The sequence below is a fragment of the Lonchura striata genome, chromosome 23 (genome assembly GCF_050655825.1).
Source record: "Lonchura striata isolate lonStrDom1 chromosome 23, ASM5065582v1, whole genome shotgun sequence".
NCBI lineage: Eukaryota > Metazoa > Chordata > Aves > Passeriformes > Estrildidae > Lonchura > Lonchura striata.
In genome coordinates, this window is record NC_140725.1 from 6,312,085 (window position 1) to 6,336,563 (window position 24,479).

The 24,479-nt window shown below is 50.6% G+C and overlaps 2 protein-coding genes across 12 annotated transcripts in view; one reads left to right on the forward strand and one right to left on the reverse strand.

Annotated features, from left to right (window-relative positions):
- The window catches only part of EYA3 (EYA transcriptional coactivator and phosphatase 3), a 45,477-nt gene extending 26,729 nt beyond the window's left edge, over nucleotides 1-18,748 (forward strand). For all 11 annotated transcript variants that reach the window (XM_021554881.3, XM_085559856.1, XM_085559851.1 and 8 more), the window contains 11 exons: nucleotides 4,469-4,551; nucleotides 5,935-6,118; nucleotides 6,877-7,016; nucleotides 8,757-8,840; nucleotides 9,469-9,558; nucleotides 9,960-10,018; nucleotides 11,493-11,650; nucleotides 13,174-13,288; nucleotides 13,647-13,768; nucleotides 14,012-14,112; nucleotides 15,456-18,748. In XM_021554881.3, coding sequence (XP_021410556.3) covers nucleotides 4,469-4,551; nucleotides 5,935-6,118; nucleotides 6,877-7,016; nucleotides 8,757-8,840; nucleotides 9,469-9,558; nucleotides 9,960-10,018; nucleotides 11,493-11,650; nucleotides 13,174-13,288; nucleotides 13,647-13,768; nucleotides 14,012-14,112; nucleotides 15,456-15,536 — 1,217 coding nt within the window. In that variant the 3' untranslated portion in view covers nucleotides 15,537-18,748. The remainder of the gene's footprint in view (nucleotides 1-4,468; nucleotides 4,552-5,934; nucleotides 6,119-6,876; nucleotides 7,017-8,756; nucleotides 8,841-9,468; nucleotides 9,559-9,959; nucleotides 10,019-11,492; nucleotides 11,651-13,173; nucleotides 13,289-13,646; nucleotides 13,769-14,011; nucleotides 14,113-15,455) is intronic.
- A 928-nt stretch (nucleotides 18,749-19,676) lies between these two features.
- Nucleotides 19,677-23,293, reverse strand: XKR8 (XK related 8). Its single transcript, XM_021554838.4, has 3 exons — nucleotides 22,908-23,293; nucleotides 21,435-21,631; nucleotides 19,677-20,724 (listed from the first exon to the last, which is right to left on the reverse strand). The coding sequence occupies exons 1-3, from the start codon at nucleotides 23,201-23,203 to the stop codon at nucleotides 19,985-19,987; spliced, it is 1,233 nt and encodes a 410-aa protein (XP_021410513.3). The 5' UTR covers nucleotides 23,204-23,293; the 3' UTR covers nucleotides 19,677-19,984.
- Between the last annotated feature and the right edge of the window lie 1,186 nt (nucleotides 23,294-24,479).

Below are 24,479 nucleotides of genomic sequence, written 5' to 3' on the forward strand. Positions count from 1 at the left end.
GTGCATGCTTCTTCATGCTTTGCCTCTTTTCTCTTTGTGCCTGTGTGTTTCTGGGTTTGGATTTGCCTCACACCTGTGTGCACCAGGCTGGCTCGGTGGTGCCATGCTGCTGGGCTGAACAGGATGAAGAGCAAATGGGAAGGGGAAGGAGAATGTTGTGTTCCTGCATGCTTTATTGGGAATGCTCTTGCATTTCTCTTTGTGTTCTTTAGCTTGATGTCAGGAAATGTGCTGACTGCAGTGAGGTTTTTAAACATTTGTTTTCAATTGCTTCTGGAGGTAGAAGGGTCTTGCATATCACAGACACTGGGTTGGTAGATCTGCTAGGAAGTGAATTTCTCAGTACAGAACTACCATTCAAATATTATAATTGCTGGAAGTGCCACATCTAAGAAGGCATGTGCTGAATTTCACCAGCTTCCACAGAAGTTTGTAGGGGTGAATGTGCCGGATAGCTGAATAATGGAATATTATTGCTTATGGCACATACGTGCAAATTGATACCTTTTCTTTAGGCTGGAATTTGCCATTTATGTTTTGGTGACAAATGGTGAAAATTTGTCTCTTTCTCTGGAAATTTTATAAAGCATTTCAGGAATTTGTAATCTACATCTTGTGTAATATTTTCACAGAATAATTCAGGCACTTGAGGAAATTTTTAGTTCAGCTTCCTGCTCAAAGAGTAGTTGATACAGAATTCAGAACCAAATTGCTCAGAGCTTTACCTAGTTAGATCTCCAAAACCTCCAAGGATGGAAATTTTGCCAGTTCCAGAACCTGGCTGTCATTATGATGAAATGTTTTTTCTTTTGTTGACTTGGAGCTTTCCCTCTTCCATGTTCTGACCATTTCTCTCCTCCTGCTGCTGCACACCTGCAAAAAGAGCCTGTGTCTGTCCTCTCACTAATGTCCATGCAGGTACCAGCAGGCTGCATCAAGTCCCCCGAGCCACTTCCTCTCCTGGCTGGACAGTCCCTTTCCCCTGAAATGTCCCTTGCAGAATATGTTCTCCAGATCCCTGGCTGGTTTGGTGTCTTTTCAGCAGACCCACTGAATTTTATCAACATGTTTCTTGTGCTTGAGGGGCCAGACTGAATGCCACAACCAGATGTGGTCTCATGAGAGTCAAGAAAAGGAGGATCATTCTTAAAATTTCAAAATTATTATTAAACATTCTTAATGTTTGCTTAATGGTTTGCTCAGCTTGCATTGTTGAGTCAGTGGCCCAGTGCAGTATTTATCCTTAATCACTTCTCACATTCATAACACAAGGAAATCAATACTGGAATTACTCCCTTCTTCCAGCATAACTCTCCTTCCCACAGTCCCACCAGCAGAATGACTTACTGTGTCTCACAGCACCAGCTTTAATTGCCAAGGGTCAGGACTGGTTCTGCACAATGTGACCCCTGCCAGATTTCCCAGTGATGTCCCATGGGGAGCAGTGGATCCCTGGGGTTGCTGAGGTGACAGACCCATGTTAGGCCTTGCTCTGTAGAATTCTAAACTCACAGACTTGATTGGGTTGGAAGGGACCTTAAAGATTATCCACTTCCATCCCCTCTGCCATGAGCAGGGACACCTTCCATTAGACCAGGGTGCTCCAAGCCCTGTCCAGCCTGGCCTTGGACACTTCCAGGGATCCAGGGGCAGCCACAGCTGCTCTGGGCATCCTCTCAGCCAAGAGTTCCTTCTCAATGTCCCATCTAACCCTCCCTCTGGCAGTGGGAAGCTGTTCCCCCATATCCTGTCACTCCATCCCCTGTCCAAATTCCTTCTCCAGCTCCCTCTGAGCCCCTCTGGATGCTGGAAGGGGCTCTAAGGTCTCCCTGGAGTCTCCTCTTCTGCAAACTGCTCAACCCCAGCTTGGTCAGAGTTTCACACAGGAGAAAGATTTTGATCTGTGCTGCTGGCAGAATGTGTGATGTGAGAAATTGCCCTGCAGACTGCTCTCTGAAAGTGTGCACAAGTCACCCTAAAGTGTGCAAAAATCACTCCAGCTGTGCAAATGCTGTTGCTTTTTGGGAAAAAAACTTCTTGCAGACTCGCAGGAAACTTTTCCTTTTTTGGATTTGCTACATTTCCTTCTCAGGCACCCCACCAAGGGTTCAGGTCAGTACAGGGGCTGGTGCCAGGGAGGTGGTGGAGAGCAGAGCTGGAAGGATGGGCAGAGTTGTTTCAATAGCAAACCCTGGAATATCTGGCTTTTCTCTCCACTCAAATCAGGGTGAGACACAGCTGCACAATGATACTGACCCACTGGAGGGGAATTTCAGTGCATGGTTCTGGGTTTGGCTCTTTGAAAATGATTGAAACAAAGCAGATTGGAATTAATAAGGTAGAGGAGGCAGGGATGTAATGTCTGAGATGAGGTCTGAAGTAGAGGATAAAGAAAGGAAAACAGTCATGGCATCTTTAATACAGTCCTTGTGTTTGCTGGTCTTTAAACCTCAGCCCTTGAGGTCATGTTTGGCAAATCCTTGCCAAATATTTTTGTATGGTTCTGGCCCATTCATTGGTAAAAGGAAGTGGTCCACAGTGCAGAAAGAATTGGTTCATCCGTGTGGTGGGAAGTGTTTGAAAAAATCTGGTATGTAGCAATGTTTAGATAGAGGTTTATTAAAAAGACCTGTTGGAGGAAGACCAGAGTTAAGATAAACAATGAAGTTCACGTGAGGGAATGCCAAATCTTTTTTCTCATTTCTAAACTTCTGTAATCAATCTCGGTGGAGAAGCAGCCTTGACAGAACACTGCACATAAGAATCACTTTGTTTCCTCTCCATAACAGTCTTGAGAGCAGTGTTGTAATGGTCTGTCTTCCAGAGAGCTGCTCTACCCCAGCTGCATGGCAGGTTTGCTCAGTTAGCAAGGGTCTTTTCTGGAGAGCTGGGCTTCACAGGGCCTAGGAAGGGACCTTCTCTTAAGGTGATAACAGCCTTGATAGTTTCCATGGTGTATAATTGGAAGGAGCTTTATTTGGAAACTGCCCCTCTTTTTGAGCAGTTGCTGATGAGAAGTGTCTGTGACAGATTCCTTGGCTCACTCTGCTGGGCTTTAAGTAGCTGTGCAACTGCTCTGGGTCCTTGAGTGTCTTCACTGCCATTATTGCTGTTCAGTGCAGCCCTTTTGCTTTTTTCTAAATGTTTCTGGGGCTAATTACTTCCTTTTGTTTCTGCTTCCACAGAGATGTCACCCTTCACATTTCTCATCTCCTGTAAATCCTGTGTATTTCTACACATCTTTTAAGATCTGTTTCTTTTGTTTTCTTAACTTTTTTGAGGCGTATTTTGGATCCATTCCTCTTTCCAGGAGGCACAAGGTAGTATTGGTGGTTGCCATAGCACAGCATATACTAATTCAGAGTTCATGGTGGGGCAGTTTCCCTGGGGGAGCAGTACTGAAGCCTTCACAAGCTTGAATTCTTGGGGTGAATTTTGTGTGGTGATATTTGCAGAAATCAAGGGTTTTTCTCAGAGTGATGGTAAGATAAGGGATACTGTGAATTTCTGCAAGTCTATATAAGCATCCAAAAGTGATATTTTAGTTTTATTTGTGTGCAGAGGAATGTGGTGTAGAAAATAAAATAGTTCTTGGTGGCACCTGGTTTTGTACATTGTGGTTTTGTTCCTGCTGATTTAATTATTTGTTGTTATCCTTGTGAGTCCCAAAACCCCATGTTGAGGAATGTTTAATGGAGTGACCCTGTGGCTGCAATCCCCCCAAAACTGCTAAACCACTGGTGTTCCCAAGTGATGCTCTAGCAGCTTCTTCTGTGTTTTGGGAGAACTGAGTGCAGTGAGACAAAGCTTATAAAACATCTTCAAGTTGGTGCCAACAACTACACATCCCTAAGAATTCATCCTAGGAGCTGTTGACAGATTATTTCAGAAAGTCATACCCAAAAAGCAGCTCTAGACACAGGGATTTTGGGAGAGATGCTCACTTTCTCCAGAAGGAAACACTCTTTTTCTGCTATTTCAAATATTCTTAATGTTTGCTTAAATTTTAAATCAAATTAGACTAAAAATGATGCAGTTTTTTTTTAAAGCAGAACTGATTTAAACACATTCGTGTCCCTTTTCTTGATTTCTTCGGATTCGTTTTCAGCTGCTACTGATTGATCATGAGAATGGGACTGTTGTCTTATCAAAACATGTAGTAAAGATATAAAGCCTTTTTAATTCCACACCAATTGCTTAGCAGTCATGGAGGGAAAAGGTTTCTGAACCATTGGAAAGGACTGTTTTTAAAGAAGTATTAGCTCTCCTTTCCTGTAAACCCAATTGAAATGTGACTGGTGTCAAAATACACCTTTTGGGGTTATTTTGGTACTTTTTTGGGTGTTAGTAGCAGAGTGCTGCTGGAAGCACAAATGCTTGCACATTTGCCTAATAAGTATTTATTTCACAACGTCTCATTTCTTATGTTTTTCTAGAATATTTAATGCAGTAATTCTCAATTTTACAGCATCAACTACCAATGCCAGTCCAGTCTCTACATCCTCAACTGTTGTCAATATTTCCACATCAGCAGTAGCCAGCATCTCACAGGTAAAACTTCCTTGGTAAATTTATGTGCACCATCTCCTTTGCCTTTGTTTAACATGTTGCTCAAAACTAACGTGGAAATGTCACATCAAATGGAGCACAGTGGTGCTGGAGCTGTGGGGCTCAGTGTGTAACTCAAAGTCACCAAATCACTCCTGCTGGCTCTTTAAAACCATGATGTTTCTCCCTTTGGCCTTTCCAACAAACTCACTTCACGTGTTCAAGGCTTTTGCCTCATCTGCAAATTGTGAGGTGAGTCTTAAAGCTGAGATCTCTGCAAGAAAGATGAAGGTGAAGAAACAATTCAGCTATTTTGAGGACTAAACCTGCAGGGAGGATTAGAGTTGGATGTTTTTGGACACCTTTGTTCTCCCTCAGCAAAAATAGGAAATTAGGTTGTACACAAACAAAACTCCAACCCAAAAAAGTGGGGTGTGCATTCTGATGGTAGACTAGAACAAATGAGACAGCCCTGCAAGCTAACAAAGACCATTTCCCCCTGCCTTTTTCCTCTGTGGGTGGTTAACTGACATTCTGAGTACTTGGGGAAGCCTTCAGTGTCCAGCTTTTCAGAATAGAATACAGGAAGTGTGGAAAATGCAATGGATGCACAAAAATCCCTCTGTGCTTATGCTGTTGCTTTTTAAACATAAGCTTGTTTGGAACCATAAGGGTAAAAAAAGATTTTCTTTCAGTATTTCAGACCAAGGTACTGGTTCACAAACCCAGGCTGCTCTTCAAGGAAATCAGGAGAGCACTGTGTACCACAGTAGTGTGATGTGACATTTGGGGTTGCTACTTTTTTACTGTCAGTAGCAGAAGTTAAAATCCTCAAGCACAGCTCCAGGTGCTGAGTGATCTCCTAAATGAATTAAGTAGTTTTCATAAATGGATACCTTCCAGCATGCAGAATTATTGCTTGATGAAGTCAGGACATGAGTAAGGGCCATTTATTCTGTAGTTGTGCCCTCAGCAAGGCCCGAGGTCACTGTTCTGTCACTGTCAAATGCAGGAAGTCAAATGCAAGACAAAACCACACATTCCAGAGCACAGAGTGCACTGATGTCTTGGCATCCACTCAGCTCTCCTGCTACTGTCACTTCATTCATTGAGAATTAATTTTTGCAGACACTGGAAGCACAGGAATGGCCCTGTGATCACTGGTCTCCTCTGCAAAACATGCCTGTGCAGGGGGCACTGGGCAGCCAGAGCTGTCAGCCCTTTTTGGGAATGCCTTCATGTGCAGAATGAAACAGCATCAAGTCAGACTGTGCTCTTGCTGGGATGTTTATTGGACAGGATATTCTAATAAAAAAGCCAACCTGATTCTGAGTGTTTTCTGAATGAGGTATCCTTCCTACCATCACTAACTCTTTCCTCCAACAGGAGTATCCTACCTACACCATCCTTGGCCAGAGTCAGTACCAGAGCTGCTACCCGAGCTCAGGCTTTGGAGTGGTGCCACCAGCAGACAGCAGCACGGAGAGCTTGGCATTAGCCACGAGCACGTACCCAGAGGAGAAACCCAACGCCCTGGTGCCAGCACGGGCAGTGCAGAGACCTTCCTCTGGTGAGGCGGGGTCTGGGAAATGCCTCTGCTAAACAGTGCAGGGGCAGGTGTGGGGAAACATCTCCAGAGGGTACCTGCAGCATCTTGTCATGCTGGGCCCAATGGGACACTTGTCTTCCTTGTCAGAATCTTCCACACTCCTTCCTGGCCTCACTGGTGTGCTGAGTACTGTGGTGGGCCAGCCAAACTTACGTATCAGAAGCCATTTCAGGGCACCCTGCACTACTCTGTGTGCCCCAGAGAGAGGGAGTACTCTGCACACCTGGCTGCAGGAGAGAAAGATGCAGGAGGTGATGTTCTCCTTCCCTGAGAAGGGTGTTCTTAGCAGTAGCAGAACAGGCTCCATCACATCTCCCTGTCAGGCCATGCTGCTTGGCCAAGGCTGTGTCTTCAGGGCCAACATATCACTGTTATTCTTTTATATTCAACTGTCTATTAAATAAAGTAGACGTAGTTGAGTAATAGAGTAGTTCCAGGGTAGTGAAATGACTGCAGGGTTCCAGGCTTTAGGGTGGAGGGTCTCTACTCTGGCTTTGCTCTGCAGGCAGTGGCTCTTGCAATAGTTCTGGGGGACTAAATTGAGGAGACAGAGCTGTTTTGAAATGATGGGACAAAGAACTCACGGTTTATGTTCGACTACTGCATCCACATAGTAAAGTTACATCTTATTTTTTGCTAAGGTGGTTTGTGGCCAGTGCTGTATTGGTGTTTGTTTTGAGACAGAAGGGGTTGAGAACTGTGTGATTTCTTTCTTCCAGGAGATGCATCCACAAGTCCTTTGCTACCAAGAGCAACAGCAAGTAAAGAGCTAGATGAGCAAGCAAGAAAAAACATCCCTGGAAAGAACAGAGGGAAGAGGAAAGCAGATACCTCCTCCTCACAGGACAGTGAACTGGAGGTAAATAGTGATCTTTTCTACAGGTAGCATTGCAGAATAGTGTGATGGTGAAAATTCTCCTCCCTTTTTTTCATTCCTTCTCCATGGAAATGGAAGGTGATTATAGAATTGTTTGGGTTGAAGAGATCATTCAGGGTCATCTGGTCCAGCCACCCTGCAATGAGCAGGGACATCTTCAACTAGATGTCAGGTTGCCCAGAGCTCTATCCAGACTGGTCTTGAACGTTTTCAGGAATAGGGCATCCACCACCTCTCTGGGCAATATGTGCCACTGTCTCACCACTTTAATTGTAAAAAATGTCTTCTTTACATCTAGTCTAAATTTACTCTCTTTGAGTTTAAAACTCTTCCCTTCTGTTCTATCACTACAGGCCCTCCTAAAAGGTCTGTCCCTATTAAGTACAAACTGACAGTAGGTTTTGACTAGACACCAGGAAAAATGTCTTTCCTGGAGGGTGGGGAGGCCCTGGCACAGGCTGCCCAGGCAATTTGTGGCTGCCTCATCCTTGGAAGTGTCCAAGACCAGGTTGGATGAGGCTTGGAGCAATCTGGTCTAATGGAAGGTGTCCCTGCCCATGGCAGAGGGATTGGAGCTGGATGGTCTTCAAAGTCCCTTTCAAACCCAAAGCATCACTTAAACACACTTGGGAATCCTAGTGGTGTGGTTTAGGAGCCCAGGTGTCTCCAGTACAGGCTCATGCTCAGAGCAGGGCTGTCCCCTGCACTGGGGCTGTGGCTTTGTCTGCCTGAGCCACAAGAGCCTCCAAGGCTGAAGATCCTGTACCTAGACACAGAGATCCTGTACCTAGTGATCTGTCCCAGCACTACTACATCCACCCAGGGAAGGAGGTTTTCTGTTTCCACTTGGAATCTCCCATGCTGCAAATTTCCCCTTCTTCTTCCACAGCAATTTTCCATCTACCACTACTGAAAAGAATTTGTCTCTATCTCCTTTGCAGTTCCCTTTCAATTAGTTGTGGTCTCGTGTTAGATGTCCCTTAGTCTCCTCTTTGCTAAGAGAAGCCATCCCAGTTTCCTTAGCCTCTCCTGTGAGTTGCTGACCATCTCAATAGCATTTTGGTGGCAACTCTCATTTCCTCACAGATCTCTGGGACCAGGGATGCAGTCTGGGGTAGCCTTCCCAGTGCCAAATAGGTTGAGGCAGCACCTCCTTCCTGCCACACATGGCACACTGCAGCAGGAAGGTCACCTGCTGCACAGGGAGAGAGTGCTACTGGCTTGTACTGGTGTCCAGTTTGCCCTGCAGCTCCTTCAGCCTGGACTAGTGTGAGGGATTATTCCACCCCACGTGTTGGCCCAGCTCTCAGTGTCAAAATCCTTCTGTACCAAAACTCTGGCATTCCACATGGCAGCCCATTGCCTTACAAAGGTTTCTCTGACAATAACCAATACACCTGGTGCTCTCCAGATCACAGGAAGTACACTTTACCTCAGCAGGGTTCTAAAATTCATTAGCACTCTAAGCTTTACTTTCATAACCATAAAAGCAAGAGAAGCTTTTGAAATAGTTTGACCAAACAGCCATAGCCTGAATTGTACTTCTGTGGGAGTAAATAAACTCCACTGCAATAAACTGAAGAGTTGAATGTGTTCAGCCTGGAAGATTGTTCATACCTGTTAGAGCATACTGTAGCTAGCCACAAAATTAAAACTTGTTCCTTTATTGCAGTTCAGTGCCTGGAATACCTCAGCTCTAACCTACTCTTGTTCTCTCTGCAGCGGGTGTTTCTCTGGGACCTGGATGAGACCATCATCATCTTCCATTCTCTTCTCACAGGGTCATATGCTCAAAAATATGGCAAGGTAATACTGTCATTTCCATGGAAGAAAACCTGTTTCTGTCATGCAGAATTAAATTTTGGTCTTTGGAAAATGAATAGTTTGGGTTTGTTTTTTTTTTTTTAAACTCTCTATGGTGGTATTTTTAAGTTGTTGAGTTGTTGGCAGTTTGGGGCAGGGAAAGAACTAAATTTGGCTTTATACAGAGTTAGGGTGTGGACATCACCAGCATGCCCCTTCTTACAATATAAGTCTGTCAAACTGGTTTCATCCTCACTGGGAATAACTGAGGTCCTTGCACATAAGGGGAAGAAGTGATTTTTCTCCTTCAAAATACATTGTAGATTTTTAAATGTTTTGTATATGCTGACTGTGAAAATTTCTCAGTCTCCCCTGGGGAGCATTGAAGTGTTAGGTTTTTTGGTTTTTTTTTTTTTTTTTTTTTGTTTTGTTTTTTTTTGTTTTGTTTTTTTTAATTGAGTTGTTTGAAATACTAGGGAAATTGTAGTTCACACCATTGAATGTAGCTGGAGTTATTCCAGGTTTGATATACAGTGGAAAACTGTGCAGTTTAACTGATGAGAGATTTATGACAATTCCCTTCTGCCTGTATCCACAGTGCATTTACACTTTTTTTTCTGTGTTTTTCCAGGATCCAACTCTAGTGATTGGCTCAGGTCTGTCCATGGAGGAGATGATTTTTGAAGTTGCTGATACTCACTTGTTTTTCAATGACTTGGAGGTACATAGCAAATGTGTTTGAAAGGCAGAACTCCACGTTACCACGTCAGAATTACACTTCACTCTGTGAGGGCTCTGTGCTTCAGAGCCCCTTACTGACACAAGCACAGCCAAATCAGGGGGCACTCTGAACTGAGACAGGCATTCTGCAGCCTTCTAGTGTCAGGAGCTCTCTCAGTTTCTGCTGGGTTTTTGCTTGAACCTGTACAAATAAAAAGAGTGATGTCTGATCCATCCTGTATTTGCATTTCTGGACTGGTGAGCACTTAGCAGTGTGGCATGGCTGTTGGGAAGTGTGAAGGGATTGTTTTCTGTCACAGTTTCTTTAATCTGCAAGTGTCAGTCTGTTTCTGGATTACCACAACATGACTTTATTTTTGGTTTTTTTTTTGTCTTTAACAGGAGTGTGACCAGGTACACATAGAAGATGTGGCATCTGATGACAATGGCCAGGATCTAAGGTGTTGTACTGATGAATGCAGGAAATGTATTGCTGATCTAATCAGGTTTTGTGAAGACTTCAAATGCAGATGGGGTTAAGGGTTGCAGCTCAGCATTGTGCCAAGGACAAAACCTGGCAAAGTGTTTGTTTGCTGGGGGGCATTTCTTTGAAGACCTACAAAGCATTAAGAGTTTTGAAATTATATTGTGAATTACATTGTCCACTGTTGAATGCTGCCTCTGTGCTCAATGACAAGTGAGGAATGGAGAACCAGCATTTCAGATCTCATGATGACAGCATTAGATTACTAACCTAATCTAATGGTTACTCTAATTAGATTAGTGGAAAAACTCCCTGCCTGTGGCAAGGGTTTAGAATGAGATGATCTTGAAGGTCCTATCCAACTTAAACCATCCTCTGTTTTTATGATCTTGAGCTTTGAAAGTCCCCCTGCGGTTTGCATCCCTCTGAGAGCTTAATGGTGCTCACTATCAAACAGGGGGAGGAAGGTTTTTTTGCTGAACTGAACTGGCTCATGAAAAAGTGTGAGAAAGATCTGTCAGGGAGAAAGAAATTCAGGGAAGGTGGTGAAGCAGGACTTGCTTTCTGCAGTTACAAACTGGTGAAGCAGCTGGTCTGCTTGTGGAGCTGCAGTTGTGATGGAAAGGCGTGGATGCTGTTTGGAAGATGATGTGCTGGGGTTTATTGCTGCAGGATGAGAAAGGGGTCAGTGGGAAGGATGCACTGTATGGCAGAAGAGTGAGCAACCAAAGAGTAAAGGAAGGTTTTGTAGTGGAGGTGTTAGTATTCAGGAACACACATAATAATGGGATACAATTATATGCAGGTGTTTTTATTGAGAGCTCTGGGAATCAGGGTACAGACCCAAATCTGACTCTGACATGGCTTTCGAGCTGAGCATATTTTCTATTCTATCGTTATATAACTTACATATTAATTATTAAATTTATATTGTTCTGTTGTATACATTGACTTTATTCAACCATGAGTTTCTCGGAATCTTTCTTAGGCCCCTGACCACAGTTTCTCATGATTATTCTTACAATTAAACAGTAATTATATTTAATTACTAAACAATCATCACATCTAGCAGTTTTATCATTTATCATGTACTAGCTACACAGGTGCAGTTCTAGCAAGGTACAAGACCTCCATGTACCTAGAGTATTTATTTTTTTTCAGGGCCTACTAAGCTTAATTTTCCTTTTAACCCTAAATCCTCACTATTTTAAAACCCTTTTACTATCAGAGGGTGTGAAAGGAGTTGTATCAGTGCAGTAGTTCAGGCCAGCAGCAGCTGTAGCTGGATGTCAGCATTCCCACAGGAGCCAGGCTCTGCTCTCCAGGTGCCAAGGTGCTTGTGCAGCTCCTCTCTGAGGTGTTCTCCAGCTGCTGCCAGCGCTGCCCCGCCAGAGATGCTGCAGTGGTTCTGCTGCTGTGGCACACCTAACACATCTGCTTTCCTGGAACAGCAACTACAACTTCTCCACGGATGGGTTCAGTGGCTCGGGCAGCAATGCAAACCACAGCTCCTCGGTGGGCGTGCAGGGAGTGGACTGGATGAGGAAATTGGCCTTCCGCTACCGCAGGGTACGCGAGATCTACAACAAGTACAAAACGAATGTTGGAGGTGAGTGGTCACCTGCACTGAGGGCTGAGCACTGAACACAGCTTGTGGGGCCAGACTCAGAGCTTTGGCTTTCCTGATGTGTGGACATGAGAAGTAAAGCATTCTCCTAGTGCTAATTGGGGTCAAATTTCCATGGAATCTAAGAGGGTACGTCTTCCAAACTGAACAGTGTGCCAGGGCAGGCTGTGATTTGTCGTGGCGATAAGGATGGGCATTCAGTCCTAGAGGCAAAGGTTTTGGTGCCAATAATATCCCTTTGCTGATTGGGTATGGAAGGTTGCCTGGCACTCTGCTCAGCAGTGGCCTGAATGCTCAGGAGGTCTCATTCATGTCTCCACAAAGTCTCTCTTTGGTCATGCCATTATCAAGAAATACAGTGGTCACCCCTGAGCTGTCAGGCCCACAGTTTGATATGACTTCTCTGCTCTCTCTCCACAAAGTCACTTAAAGCCTTCTAGTTTTGCCTCCCTTTCAACTCCAAAGCAGTCATAATCATGCAAACCATAGTGAGCAAATGGAGGTGAATTTTCTGTTAAGTCTGAATCTTGGCATTGCCATCCCCATTGCTGGAGCAGCTTCACCTGGTAGGGTGACTTGGCCTGGTTGGTTGTGGGCTTGGGTACCCTTTGCCTACACAAAAACCTTGAAAAATATTTTTTTTTTTTACATATTTTCTAAAAGCCAGGTGTTCAATCTACAGCGTTCAGCTTTAAAAATCTGCCAGTACAGGTCTGCAGTTCAGTGTGTTGCAGTTACCTGGTTTTTTGTAGGGGGGGTGAGACCATGATTTTGTATTTTGCTTTTGGGAAATCTGGATGCAAAGTTTTTCATGACCTGTGGAAAGCTACATGATGAAGCAGCTGTCAGGGCAGCCTGCTGTGTGTCCCTCTGTGGCCTCAGTGCAGAGGACTGGTGTAGCAGAAAGCTGAAGTGAGGGGGACTCAAACGTCATGGATGGAAATTGGAGAGATGTGCGGACTCCATGTGCTCCTTTCTTGCTGTGTTTACTGTCAGGAGCAGAAATGGGCTCCACTTCTGTCTGCTTTTAATTCAAAACTGGAGGCTTGAAGAAAATTATATCTAAAAGCAATTACAAGCATAGGAATAAAAGAAGGGGGGGGTATCTAAAAAAAAAAAAGTAAAAGGGCTTAAAGTGGAAAGGCTCCTTGGAAAGCAGAAAGTCAGAGAGGGTGACTGTAGGAGTTCCTTCCCCTGCTCTGTGGCCTTGGACCCCTGCTACTGCTTGTACAAGAGAAATGCCTTTGCCTGTATCCTGAGAAATGCTTTGAAATAATTGCAGATAAGTCTCTGCCCAGTTCCCCACGGTCAGACTCCTGCATGGATGTCTGGGCTCATTCATGTCACTGGGAGCTGGTTTCTTTCATTGCTTTGACAGACAGTCCAGCTGCCAGAGACCTTCAGTTGTGTTATTTATTGCTTATTGCAGAGCAGGCAGCTGGTGCACTGGGGGACAGCCCTCCCTGTGCCAGGCTTGCCAGGCAAACACGTTCCTCACCTTGCAGGCCTGCTTAGCCCACAGAAGAGAGAAGCTCTGCAGCGACTGAGGACTGACATAGAAGTGCTGACAGATTCCTGGCTGGAAACTGCATTAAAATCCCTGCTGCTCATCCAGTCCAGGTATGGAACCTGGAAGTGCATGTGAGGCTTTCTCAGCCCTTTCTGGCTCTGGGGTGCAGCGCTGTGCTGGGCACTGCCTGTGTCACACTGCTGTAAACTGACTGAGTGCAAGAACTTCACCTATTTCTCTGCTGCAGCACCTGTAGATAGCAAGGTCTGCATGCTCACCAAATGATTTTTCTGACAGGGAATCCTGCCAGAAGCAAACATGCAAAAATTGCAAAACCTTGTCCTAAAATGCCTCCTGAAAGCAGGATAGCAAAGCACATGGCACCTGGGGAAGCTGATCAGACTGCCCAGAGCGGTCCTGGCACCACTGCCTATAGATGTGCTTTTAAAAATGTTTTTCTTCTTTCAGAAAAAACTGTGAGAACATCCTGATCACAACCACCCAACTGATGCCAGCTCTTGCCAAAGTTCTTCTGTATGGATTGGGCGAGGTGTTTCCCATTGAAAATATTTATAGTGCTACAAAAATAGGTAAGGGATTGTGCCAAGATGGCATTGTGCCATCTGCTGAGGATTAGCTGTGATCTCTGCATGGGGAAATGCCATTTCTGCAGCTGAGCAGTTCCCTGCTGTGGCCCACCTGGTCAATGCTTCTGGCCTCAGGAGCTGAACTCTGCCCAGTAAGACAAGAGTGTTTCTGTACTGGGAGGAAGAGGCCTGTTCAGCCTTTATTTTTCTGTGCCCAAGGCTCCTTACAGGGGATGTCTTTGGCAGGTAAAGAGAGCTGCTTCGAGAGGATCGTGTCACGGTTTGGGAAGAAGGTCACCTACGTGGTGATCGGAGATGGACGTGACGAGGAGGTCGCAGCCAAGCAGGTGGGTCTGTGCTGGGGAGGATGAATAATATGATTGCCTGACAAAAGATTTACAATAGTACAGCCAGGATGAGGACAATCCCCCCTTCTGGTTGAACAATGCCCTTACCTACAGATAGATCCAAAGGTCAAATGGAATGTTCTATCTCACTCCCCAGAATGTGTGGGTCATCCCACACCTGTAACCCTCCCCTGAAACATCAGGTGTCTGTGACCCCGTTGGCCCAAGTCTTGTTCCAGCCCACCTTGAAGCCCCCTGATAAGGGTTCTCTGAGAAGCCAGATGCCCTCTTGGAACCTCCACCCTCTTGGAACTGCCCCTCTCCTGGAACATCCTCTTGGGATCCTCTCTTATCTCCCTCTGCCCCTTGCCTCTCCCTGCCTCCACGCCCTGGGGCCTGCCACGGGTCACGTCTGGTGACTCCAAGCAAGGCCTTCCACCCTCTCTAACAAACCAGATATTCTAAGAGCAGCCTTCAGAGATCTCTGGTCTCCATCCACCCAAACCATCCTGGAGCACAACTTCCCCGCAGGTCTGACTGCAGAGCTGGGGCAATGCAAAGGGAACTTGCTGCCAGGCTTTCCCTACAAGGACTCTTCTTCCAAGGCTGAATTCTTCAGGCCAGGGCAGTCAGGAGCAAAGTTTGCCTTTGATGCAAGAGATCTTCCATTTTGTTAAGATGAGCAATTTTCTGGCTCCTGGATGTTTAAAGTTTCTCTTTTACTGTTGTTTAGGATTGCATATGTCACTGTCCCTGTCAGCAGTGTTGTAGTGTAGCATGTTGGATGTAGCATGTTAAAAGGTTGGACTCGGTGATCTTCGAAGTCCCTTCCACCCTTGATGATTCTTTGGTTCTGTATGCTGATCATAGCCTGTGACTATCAGGATATTGCAGTTCTCAGGAGTGTGCAGGAGTCAGGGCTCAGGAACAATACAGCGCCTGCCATTAGGCTGGATTACGAACAAGGAACAAAGAGTTTGATTTGGACAGGCCTGGATGGGTTGATCAGTTGTGCTAATTAGTAGTGAAGCGCAAAGATGACTGTCAGGACTTTGACTTGGGAGGCTTCTCACATTCTGGCATGTGCCAGAGCTGTCAGTCCAGGACAGGCATTCCTGGGTGCAGCAGCACCTCACAGCCAAGGTTTCCATCGTGAGCAGCTGACAGTCAGTGCTGCTGGCTGTCACACACAGCTGGGCACATAAGATGGGCTCCACATACAGATGTGCACATGGCTGAGGTGTGTCCTGAGAGTGGTGTGCTCAGAACCACCACATTGCACAGCCCAGCTCCACCTCAGCTGAAAATCCCTGCATAAACCTGGCTGTCCTCTCTCTTTACAGCACAACATGCCATTCTGGAGGATCACAAATCACGCCGACCTCGTGTCCCTTCACCAAGCCCTTGAGTTGGACTTCCTGTAAGAAGTTGGAGCAAAGATGTGACTGCAGCTCCCGCCAGCCCTCTCCATTACTGGGGGGTACAGAAATCTCACGTGTTTGGAGACTCCCCTTTCAGCTTGATGAAGAAAACATACCTAACGCAAACTGTACAATGGAATATGACAGCAGGTTGTTCCTCGGGAGCACAGGCCCTGCCAAGTCCAGAGGTGTGCTGTGAAGAAGCCCTAGACTCAGCAGAGCTAGAGCTTGTCTGCAGAAGGGACTTACAGAGCCAGCTGAATGCCTCTGGCAGCTGCCTCCAGAGGGAGGGGCCATAAAACAGCAGATTTATGTGTAAGAGCCTTCTTCTTTCTATTCAGCTTAGTTGTAGAACCCAAGTGAATACAAAAATTTTATTTTTATAGGAAAACGCTGATGGCAGAGCTTAAACCTCCCTTGTTTTGCAAAGCCGAAGAGCTATGGTTTTTTTCATAGGAAATATTAATGAAAATGTCAAAAATACCTCTATTGCTGTAAAATGTGTCCTCCTTCCCTGGGTGTTCAAAACAGTTAATTTATTACAATGTCCTTATGTTATTTCCTCAGTGTGGGATTACTGGAAAATATAAAGGTTAAGGGAATGTTTCTGGGATATGTGGTTCCTTGTAGAGGCAATTATTGGTGTTCTGAGTTGATCCCAGTGGCTTCTAGTCAATGTGTGCAGAAGCCCTTTTAGCCAGCAGGAGGTCACTGGATTCCAGCTTTGGTCTGGACTGTAGATCCCACAGATTTTCCCTGCAAAGGAAGATGAAATTGCCTGTGAACATCAGGTACAGCAGACTGGTGCAGACTGCTCAGATGTGAACTGAGTCCTCACCTAAACTAGGAATAATCTAATTCCTAAATCCTCATGAATGTTGCAGAGAAGGCTCTGGCTATGGTATAACCTTCACCTCTGTGTTCCTGACCCTATTTTTAAGTTCCTTTTAGTAGAATCAGATTCAATTTTCTTATATTCTTTGCATTAGCCTAACTACATACTGACAAACAAATGCCTTGTGAAGAGGGACTTAATTTTCTAAGACACTGTGACTTGGCAGCATGGAGCACTTGGGAGGGATGGTGATGCTGATTTTTCTGCAACTGTCTCAGAGTAGAGGCTGGAGTCAGTGCCCTGCAGCTCCCCTGGCCAGGAACAGCCAGCTGGGACTGGGGCTGGCACAGGGCTGGTTTTGTGCCAGCTCAGGCTGTGTTTGGTGGTCTCCCCTATGTACCACCTGATGATGGCACCAGATCAGCAGGTGCCCTGAGGACAGGTGTGTGCTGTGCCCTAGAACCTGCTGCTCCTGCAGAGCCAGACCTGTGGCTGCACCCAGACCCCTCCAGATCGTGGTCATCAGCCCCACATCAGCCATCGGGAGACTGGGCTGAAAGTCTGTCACTGCAGGGAGGACACTGACCCATTTGCTGTGCCCATATGGGAAGGGATGTGTTTGCTGCATTCCTTTCATGGCTTTAATTACTGAGGGTTAACTTCCATCAGTGCAGGGGGAGCTGCTGGGCCAGCTTTGCACAGGCTCTGCTGTGCCCTGGGGACATCTGTTCCTGGGCCAGCTCCAGAGACCGTGGGCAGAAGGTGCCTAGAGCCAGGGGTTTGGATACCTCGTGCTCAGGGACTGGACCTGGGAGGTCTATTTCATGTACCAGCTCCAGTTTCCCTTTGGATTTGATTGTTTTGGGGTTTTTTTTAAGATTAATTAAATTGGAATCAAAGGTGATTCTCCTTCTCCAGGGTGGTCACTGGAGTCAGGAGTAATCTTTCTATTCAGCTCCTTGCCAGGTGTTAGCCTTGTGCTCTGATCCCAGGTGGGCACTGGGGTTGTGCATTTCCCCAGGAGCTCTGCAGCAGGAACATGCTGGGTGGGAGCTGCTCATCCCATGAGGAAAATCTGAGTCTGCTGTGGGTGTCACCAGGCAGCTCAGCAGAGGGAAAGGGAGCAGCAGAGCCTGGGGGGCAAACAGGCTGTGCTGGGAGTGCTCAGCAGTGGATTTGGAAAGGGGAGCAGGACCCAGGGATGTTCTCTGTCTACACCAAATGGACAGCCAAGGTGTGTTCACCTGTTCTGAGGCAGCTGCAGCTCCCTTACTGCTGGGTCCATAGAGTCCAGTTCCTCTGGGGTCCCTGTGAAGTGCCAGAGCTGTGGTGAGGAGCAGCCTCAGTGCTCCCAGGGTTGGAAACGTCACCAGAGGATCAGGACTCAGCTGTAGTCACAGAAGAGTCTGTGCTGATGCTGAACCTCCCTCAGCCCACCCAAAGGTCTCCTGTGGGCAGGCTGGGGAGCTGTCCCAGCCTGTGCAGCAGCCTGTTGGGAGCCTATCTTGTACTCCAGCTGGCTGAATTTGGGATTAAAACCTGTGCCTTAACCTCGCACCACCGGCACGGCCGAGCAGCCCGAGTGCTTTGCTCCCATGGGAAGCAGCTGAGCAGAGCCGTGCTGGAGGGGGGCTGGGTTTGCCCAGGCACTGGCAGCAGGTGCTGGACCTGCAGGCCTGGACCTGAGCTGCCTGGCAGCTGGCTGTGCTTTGTGTTTGTTTACTTCAAATGTTTTAAGGAAATTTTAAGGTGTTGGTAAAATTTTAGCTGAGTGTGGAACTCGCAGCCACTGACATTTCATACTGGTATTTATATGATGTTTCCTTGAATGTATGTAAAGTACTTTTGTAACAGGAGGTTGATGGTACATTTCTGTGTTTGTTAATAAAGGGGTGACCTGGCTATTTTATTTTTTCCTCTACTGGCTGAATTTAAGCCTTTTCCTGTCTCTTTTGAGGCAAGAACAGCATCTCTATCCAAGCATTGATTTTCTCCTGTCTCTGTCACCAGTTCAGCTACAGTCAGGTCAGGGGTAATGGGAGAGCAAACCTGAACACCTGAAGGACAGTCAGCCTGCAGGACTAGAGCACCTGAGCTCACCTGGGTGTTGCTGGCTTCCCCTTCAGCTTCAACACAGCCAGAGAGGCTTTAAAAACCACCTGATCCACTAATATTTGTTGCCTCCAAGAGCCCTTGGGGAGATGCCTGTGCTGGCACTGGTGGGAAGCAGCAGGACCCCTGGAGCCCACAGCACCTCTTTTGCCCTGCTACGAGGGGTGATCTCAGGTGCTGCTGGCTGTGGGGCCTTTGCCTGTTCATGGTCTGTAGTGGGATCTGTCCTGTGAACTGGAAAAAAATAATAAAGTCTTTATTTTCTATAGTCAGTGCTTCAGCCTGTTCTCTGCCCCTGTGTCAGTCCCTGCCCCTGTGACAGCCCGAGCCAGCACCAGGAGCACTCAGGGTGCCACAGGTCACAGTGCAGCCACCAGAGCCCCCATGCTCCTGGGGAGCCAGTGGAGCAGGCACCTCCTCCTGGGCCCTGCTGAGGTGCCCAGGGGAGGCACATGGTGCTTCCTGCACAAAATGTTCCCTTCCCATTTGCTTTTGCACAACATAATTCCCCTATCCCAACCTGTGCTGCTGGCCTTGAGCAGGGCTGAGCTTCATACTCCAGCTGCATCCAAAAGCCTTCCCTGGTATGGAAGTTTCCTGCTGGGATGGGCTGCTGGGAGGAAAGTGATGGAGATGGGGGGAAGGAGCCAAAGGTCAGTGCTGTGGGCAGCCAGGATGTGCCACAGCTGCCAGCTGGGCAACAGCAAAGGGCAGGGGCTGCTCTGGGGCCTGGCTGGGTTTGGGCACTGAGCTGGGTGGAGGCAGCTCCACCTGGGGAGTGGTGGGAGCTGGCACAGCACTGACCCCACTCTGACCACACTGACCACACCAACAGCCACCAATGGCTGAGAAATGCTGTGGCAAACAACAGCCTGGTCATGGCCTTGGGAGCGCTGCCCAGGCTGTGGTGCTGGGAATGGCAGCCAAGGGAGCATGAGGCGTCCACTAATAAGCTGGAAACCCTGAGCCACCCTGCAGCCACTCCTCCCAGCACAGGCCTCCTTCCCCAGCCCTCTCGGAGCACAGTGATAACAGGTGAGCTTTGACCTTAACACCAAAACTAACACAAGGAGGAAAATCCTGCCTGGAAACAGGAAGGTCAGATAGCCACAACCATGGAGGAAACAAGTCCTCCCTGCCCCACCACCCATATCCCAGCACAGCAATGGCAGCAGCAGGCACAGGAGAGGCACAGAGAAAATAAACCAGTGCTCTTGTTTTAATTTTTCTTTTTTGAAAAAGCTAGTAATAAATAATAAAAGAAAAGTTGACACAGCAGTGCAGCCATATGCCACGATGTGCTGGACTCACCACAAGCACTGTGGCTTTCCTTGAGGGTACAGCCAGAGCCATGCTGAGTGCCATGGGACTCATCGAGTGTTTCCACATCACCCCTGGTTTCTGGCAGCTCCCTCCAGCTGTCCAAAACAACAGCCTGGGGGGCACAACCAGGGGCACACCAACAAGTCCACCTCCCCATCGTGTCCCTTTAGAGGAGCTGCCCTCAGACAGCAGACTCCACAGCAGCAGCCCCATTGAGGATGTGCCGCTGTGCCGGCTGGGACCAGGAGAAATGGATCTGGGCCAGCCGCTGCATCCGCCTGTTGACAAGGTCTGGTTCCAAAAACGAGCGGAACTCCACCCCATCACTCCCTCCGTTGGCATCCACCTCGTCGTATCCGCCCTCCTGCTGCACCCGCACGTTGGGGTGCAGCCACTTGTAGTAGGTGACCCTCAGCCCCAGCCCCAGCAGGTAGCAGGGCAGGGCTGCAGAGACCACGGGGAGGAGGTACGAGTGCTCCTCAGAGGGAGCCCGGCCCCAGAACCAGGCAAGGGCCAGCAGCGTGCTGTCCACCAGGATGAAGCCGTGGTAGATGATGCTGCGGTACAGCGTCCTCCCCTGCGCCACATTGAACCAGCTGAAGTAGAGGATCACAGCCACCATGGCCCGGTAAAGCTGCTCGGGGCCAGGGGATTCCATCAAGTCCGTGCCCTGCAGGCTGACCCAGAGGAACATGGCCAGCCACACCAGCACGAAGTGGACAGCCACACCGTAGGGCCAGAGCAGGGCGAAGAGGGCGACCGCCAGGATGCGGGGGCAGATGAGGAAGAGGTTCCAGAGGAAGTAGATGACGGAAGAGGCCTGGCTCAGCTCGTACTTGTCCTGCAGGAAGGAGCGCAGGCACTGGTGGTAGTCCAGCAGAGACCAGGACACGCACAGGAACGCGGTGCCCATGCCCAGGCCTGCAAACACAGAGGTGAAAATGCTGAGGGGGGATCAAAGGGTGGCCCAGCCTGGCTCAAACCTCTCCCTGCCCGCCACTGCTAAAATGAGTTTCCCCCCAGCTCACAAAGCAGCTCTGTCAGGGTCAGACCATCAGCACCTGGCCTTCTGCCTTCCCTGAAGACAAGGAAGCTGGTGCCTGGCCTTGCTCAGAAGATGAGGAAGAAATGCTGGGATTGAACAGCTCTGCAGAGCCCATCTCCCAGGCATGGAAGCCCTCAGTCACACAGGCAGGTGAGTGCTGGCTTCCATGTTGCTGGGCTCCCCATTCCTCTGCAGTGACACCTGCTCCCCACCCTGGGAAGGGCACCACAACCCCTGCTCAGCAGCCTGTGCTTCACCCATACCATCATCAGCACCTCCCTACTCCCCAGAAGGTGCCTGATTTCTCACCTGACCCTCAGCCTCCCCTGGGGCACACAGAAGAATGACCACAGTGATCCCACAGCTTCAATCCCCCCACCCCAGGACCAGCACGGTCCATTGGGGCGGGTGAGTGCAGGACAGGAGTCCATCCTATAGCATGACATGTCAAAGGAAGGAGTGATATGGGAGCAGAATGACACTGCAAGTGTCTTGCTGGGTCCTGCAGCCCCTGGACAGCCTCTCTGATCTGCCCCACCCAAGCCTGCCCCCCTGCATCCCACTCCCTTGGCCCCAGACCCCTCACCCTGGGAGAGCTCAGCCTTGTTTGTCCGCAGGATAATGTAGAGGAGCAGCGTGAGCTGCGGGGTGTTCTCCAGGAAGGTCTCGAAGAGACGCAGCATGCTGATGTCGTGGGAGAGGAAGGCCATGTGTCTCTGCTCCTCCTCCTCCTCCGCCTTGGCCCAGCACACCCTCCAGCCCACCTTCAGGGCATAGAGGCACCTGTGTGGGGACAGCTGTGGTGAGGGGCCATGCAAGGCGCACACCTTGGTCCCCACGCTGCCCTGACAGCTCAATGAACTCCTGACAGGACAACAAACCCCACTGATTTGTGTCCAAACCTCTCCTTCCCCCTGCCCAAACCACACGCCACAGCAGCCACGCGATGCCCAGCTGTGGGTGAAGTGCAAGTGTAAAACACTGAGCATCGATCTCAGCGGACCTGCCGGGATTATTCCCTTCCCCCGGTCCCGCCTCGCTGCTCCCCTCAGCTGCCGGGAGTGCCGAGGCCGTGACGAGGTTTCGGGGCGCTGCTCCGTTTGTTCAGAGGGCAACAGCACCGGGAGACAGAGCAGAGCCCGAGGGAAACTTCCCTCGCTCCCACCGGCGCTCTTCATCCCGCTCCGGGCTCTGCGGGACCTCCTGGCCCTGCCGACCGAGGCACCGCTCACCGCCATCCCCGGCTGCGGGGCCGAGAGGCAGCGGCGAGGGTCGGGCACCGGGGGGAGGCTGGGGGCAAGGGACACAGGGACCCACCCTCGGGCACCGGGGGCACAGGGATCCATCCTCGGGCACCCGGGGGCACAGGGATCCATCCTCGGGTACCAGGGTGGAGGCTGGGGGCAAGGGACACAGGGACCCACCCTCGGGCACCGGGTGGAGGCTGGGGGCACAGGGACACAGGGACCCACCCTCGGGCACCGGGGGCACAGGGATCCATCCTCGGGCACCGGGAGCACAGGGATCCATCCTCGGGCACCCGGGGGCACAGGGATCCATCCTCGGGTACCAGGGGGGAGGCTGGGGGCACAGGGACACAGGGACCCACCCTCGGGTACCAGGGGAAAGGACGGGGGCACAGGGACCCACCCTCGGGCACCGGGGGCACAGGGATCCATCCTCGGGCACCCGGGGGGAGGCTGGGGGCACAGGGACACAGGGACCCACCCTCGGGCACCGGGGGCACAGGGACCCACCCTCGGGCACCGGGGGCACAGGGATCCATCCTCGGGCACCGGGGGGAGGCTGGGGAACAGGGACACAGGGACCCACCCTCGGGCACCGGGGGCACAGGGACCCACCCTCGGGTACCAGGGGGCACAGGGATCCATCCTCGGGCACCGGGGACACAGGGACCCACCCTCGGGTACCCGGGAGCACAGGGATCCATCCTCGGGTACCAGGGTGGAGGCTGGGGGCACAGGGACACAGGGACCCACCCTCGGGTACCGGGGGATGCCCGGGGACGCGCGGGGAGCTCGGTGCGGGGCTGCCGTACCTGAAAAAGAAGCCGAGCTGTAGCAGGTGGAGGGCGGCCAGCAGCAGCACGGGCACGGCGGGGCGCAGGGCGGGCGGGTCGGAGCGCAGCCACAGCCAGCTGCAGGCCTGGGCGGCGGCGGAGGCGGCGGCGAGCACCGACAGCGACAGCGCGGCCCAGCCGGGGTGGCCGCGCCGCGCGTACTCCGCCGCCACCCAGCCGTCCATGCACAGGTCCAGGGTCGCCGCCGCCGTGCCCGCCGCCGCCAGCGCCAGCTGCAGCGGCCCGAACCGCGGCGGGGCGGATCGCGGAGACATCGGAGCCCCACGGCCGGGCCCGGAACCGGCGGTGGCGGCGCCGGCAGGAGCCGGACCCACTCCCGGACAGGGCCCGCCCCGGGGCCGTGTGCCCGCCCCGCCCGCCCGGATCCGTCTGTCCGCCCCGCCCCGGAGCCGTGTGCCCGCCCCGCCCGGAGCCGTGTGCCCGCCCGGGGCCGTGTGCCCGCCCGCCCGTCCGGAGCCGTGTGCCCGCCCCGAGCCGTGTGCCCGCCCGGAGCCGTGTGCCCGCCCGGAGCCGTGTGCCCGCCCCGCCCGTCCGGAGCCGTGTGCCCGCCCGGAGCCGTGTGCCCGCCCGGAGCCGTGTGCCCGCCCCGCCCGCCCCGGAGTCGTGTGCCCGCCCGGAGCCGTGTGCCCGCCCCGCCCGCCCGGAGCCGTGTGCCCGCCCGCCCGGAGCCGTGTGCCCGCCCGGGGCCGTGTGCCCGCCCGGGGCCGTGTGCCCGCCCGGAGCCGTGTGCCCGCCCGCCCCGCCCGTCCCGGCCCCGCTCCCGCCTCCCCGGCCCCTTCCCGGGCAGCAGCACCGCCCCGGCCCGCTCCCCCCGGCCGCAGCCCCGCGCGTCCCCCGCAGCGGTGCTGCTGCTCCCCGAGCCCTGCAGCCCCGGACTCGCGTGTTCCTCCCCAGCCCTGCCCACGCCGTCCTGAGCCGCCCGGCCCGGCGGGAAGCGGGGTGGAGGTGCGGGGGCGCTCGGAATGGGAGCGCTGCTCGGACACTGCTCTTCCCTGCCTGCGGCTGCTCCGCCCGGTTCACGGCTCCTTCGCTCGCTCTGGCCCCGCCACGGAGGGTCAGGGCGGGCTGGGACACCGGGGCTGTGCTCCTGGGGCAGCCAGGGTAGGACAGGCTGGAGCATCAGCCCTGCCTTTTTCTCCATCTCAATCCACCACCACTATCAACCTATATCCTAATTGTTTTTCTGTTAAGTTTAAAAAATGGTTTAGATAATAAAATCTTGTTTCACATGGTGTAATTCATTTCAGCTTCAGCTAAAAGTGCAGCATGCATGTCTTATGAAACAGGATAGCATGTTCTGAGCTGGAGCAGACACACAGAGATCCCCGAGTCCAACTCCTGGCCCAACAATCCCAGCCTGAGCCCGACTGTGTTGCCAAACAATTCTTGAGCTCTGGCAGCCTTGGGGCCATGACCCCTTCCCTGGGGAATCTGTTTCGTTGGCAGAAATGGTTCTGGCCCTATCTGGAACACTGATACACATTGTTTTCTTCAGTAGTACAATTATTTAATTTCTTATTGGCCAGACAT

Coding starts and splice junctions, on each gene's coding strand:
- XKR8 (XM_021554838.4), bottom strand. CDS start 23,203: ATGTCTCCGCGATCCGCCCCGCCGCGGTTCGGGCCGCTGCAGCTGGCG. Junction 21,632..22,907: donor CAGCTCGGCTTCTTTTTCAG/GTACGGCAGCCC, acceptor GTCCCCACACAG/GTGCCTCTATGCCCTGAAGG. Junction 20,725..21,434: donor CAAGGCTGAGCTCTCCCAGG/GTGAGGGGTCTG, acceptor CTGTGTTTGCAG/GCCTGGGCATGGGCACCGCG.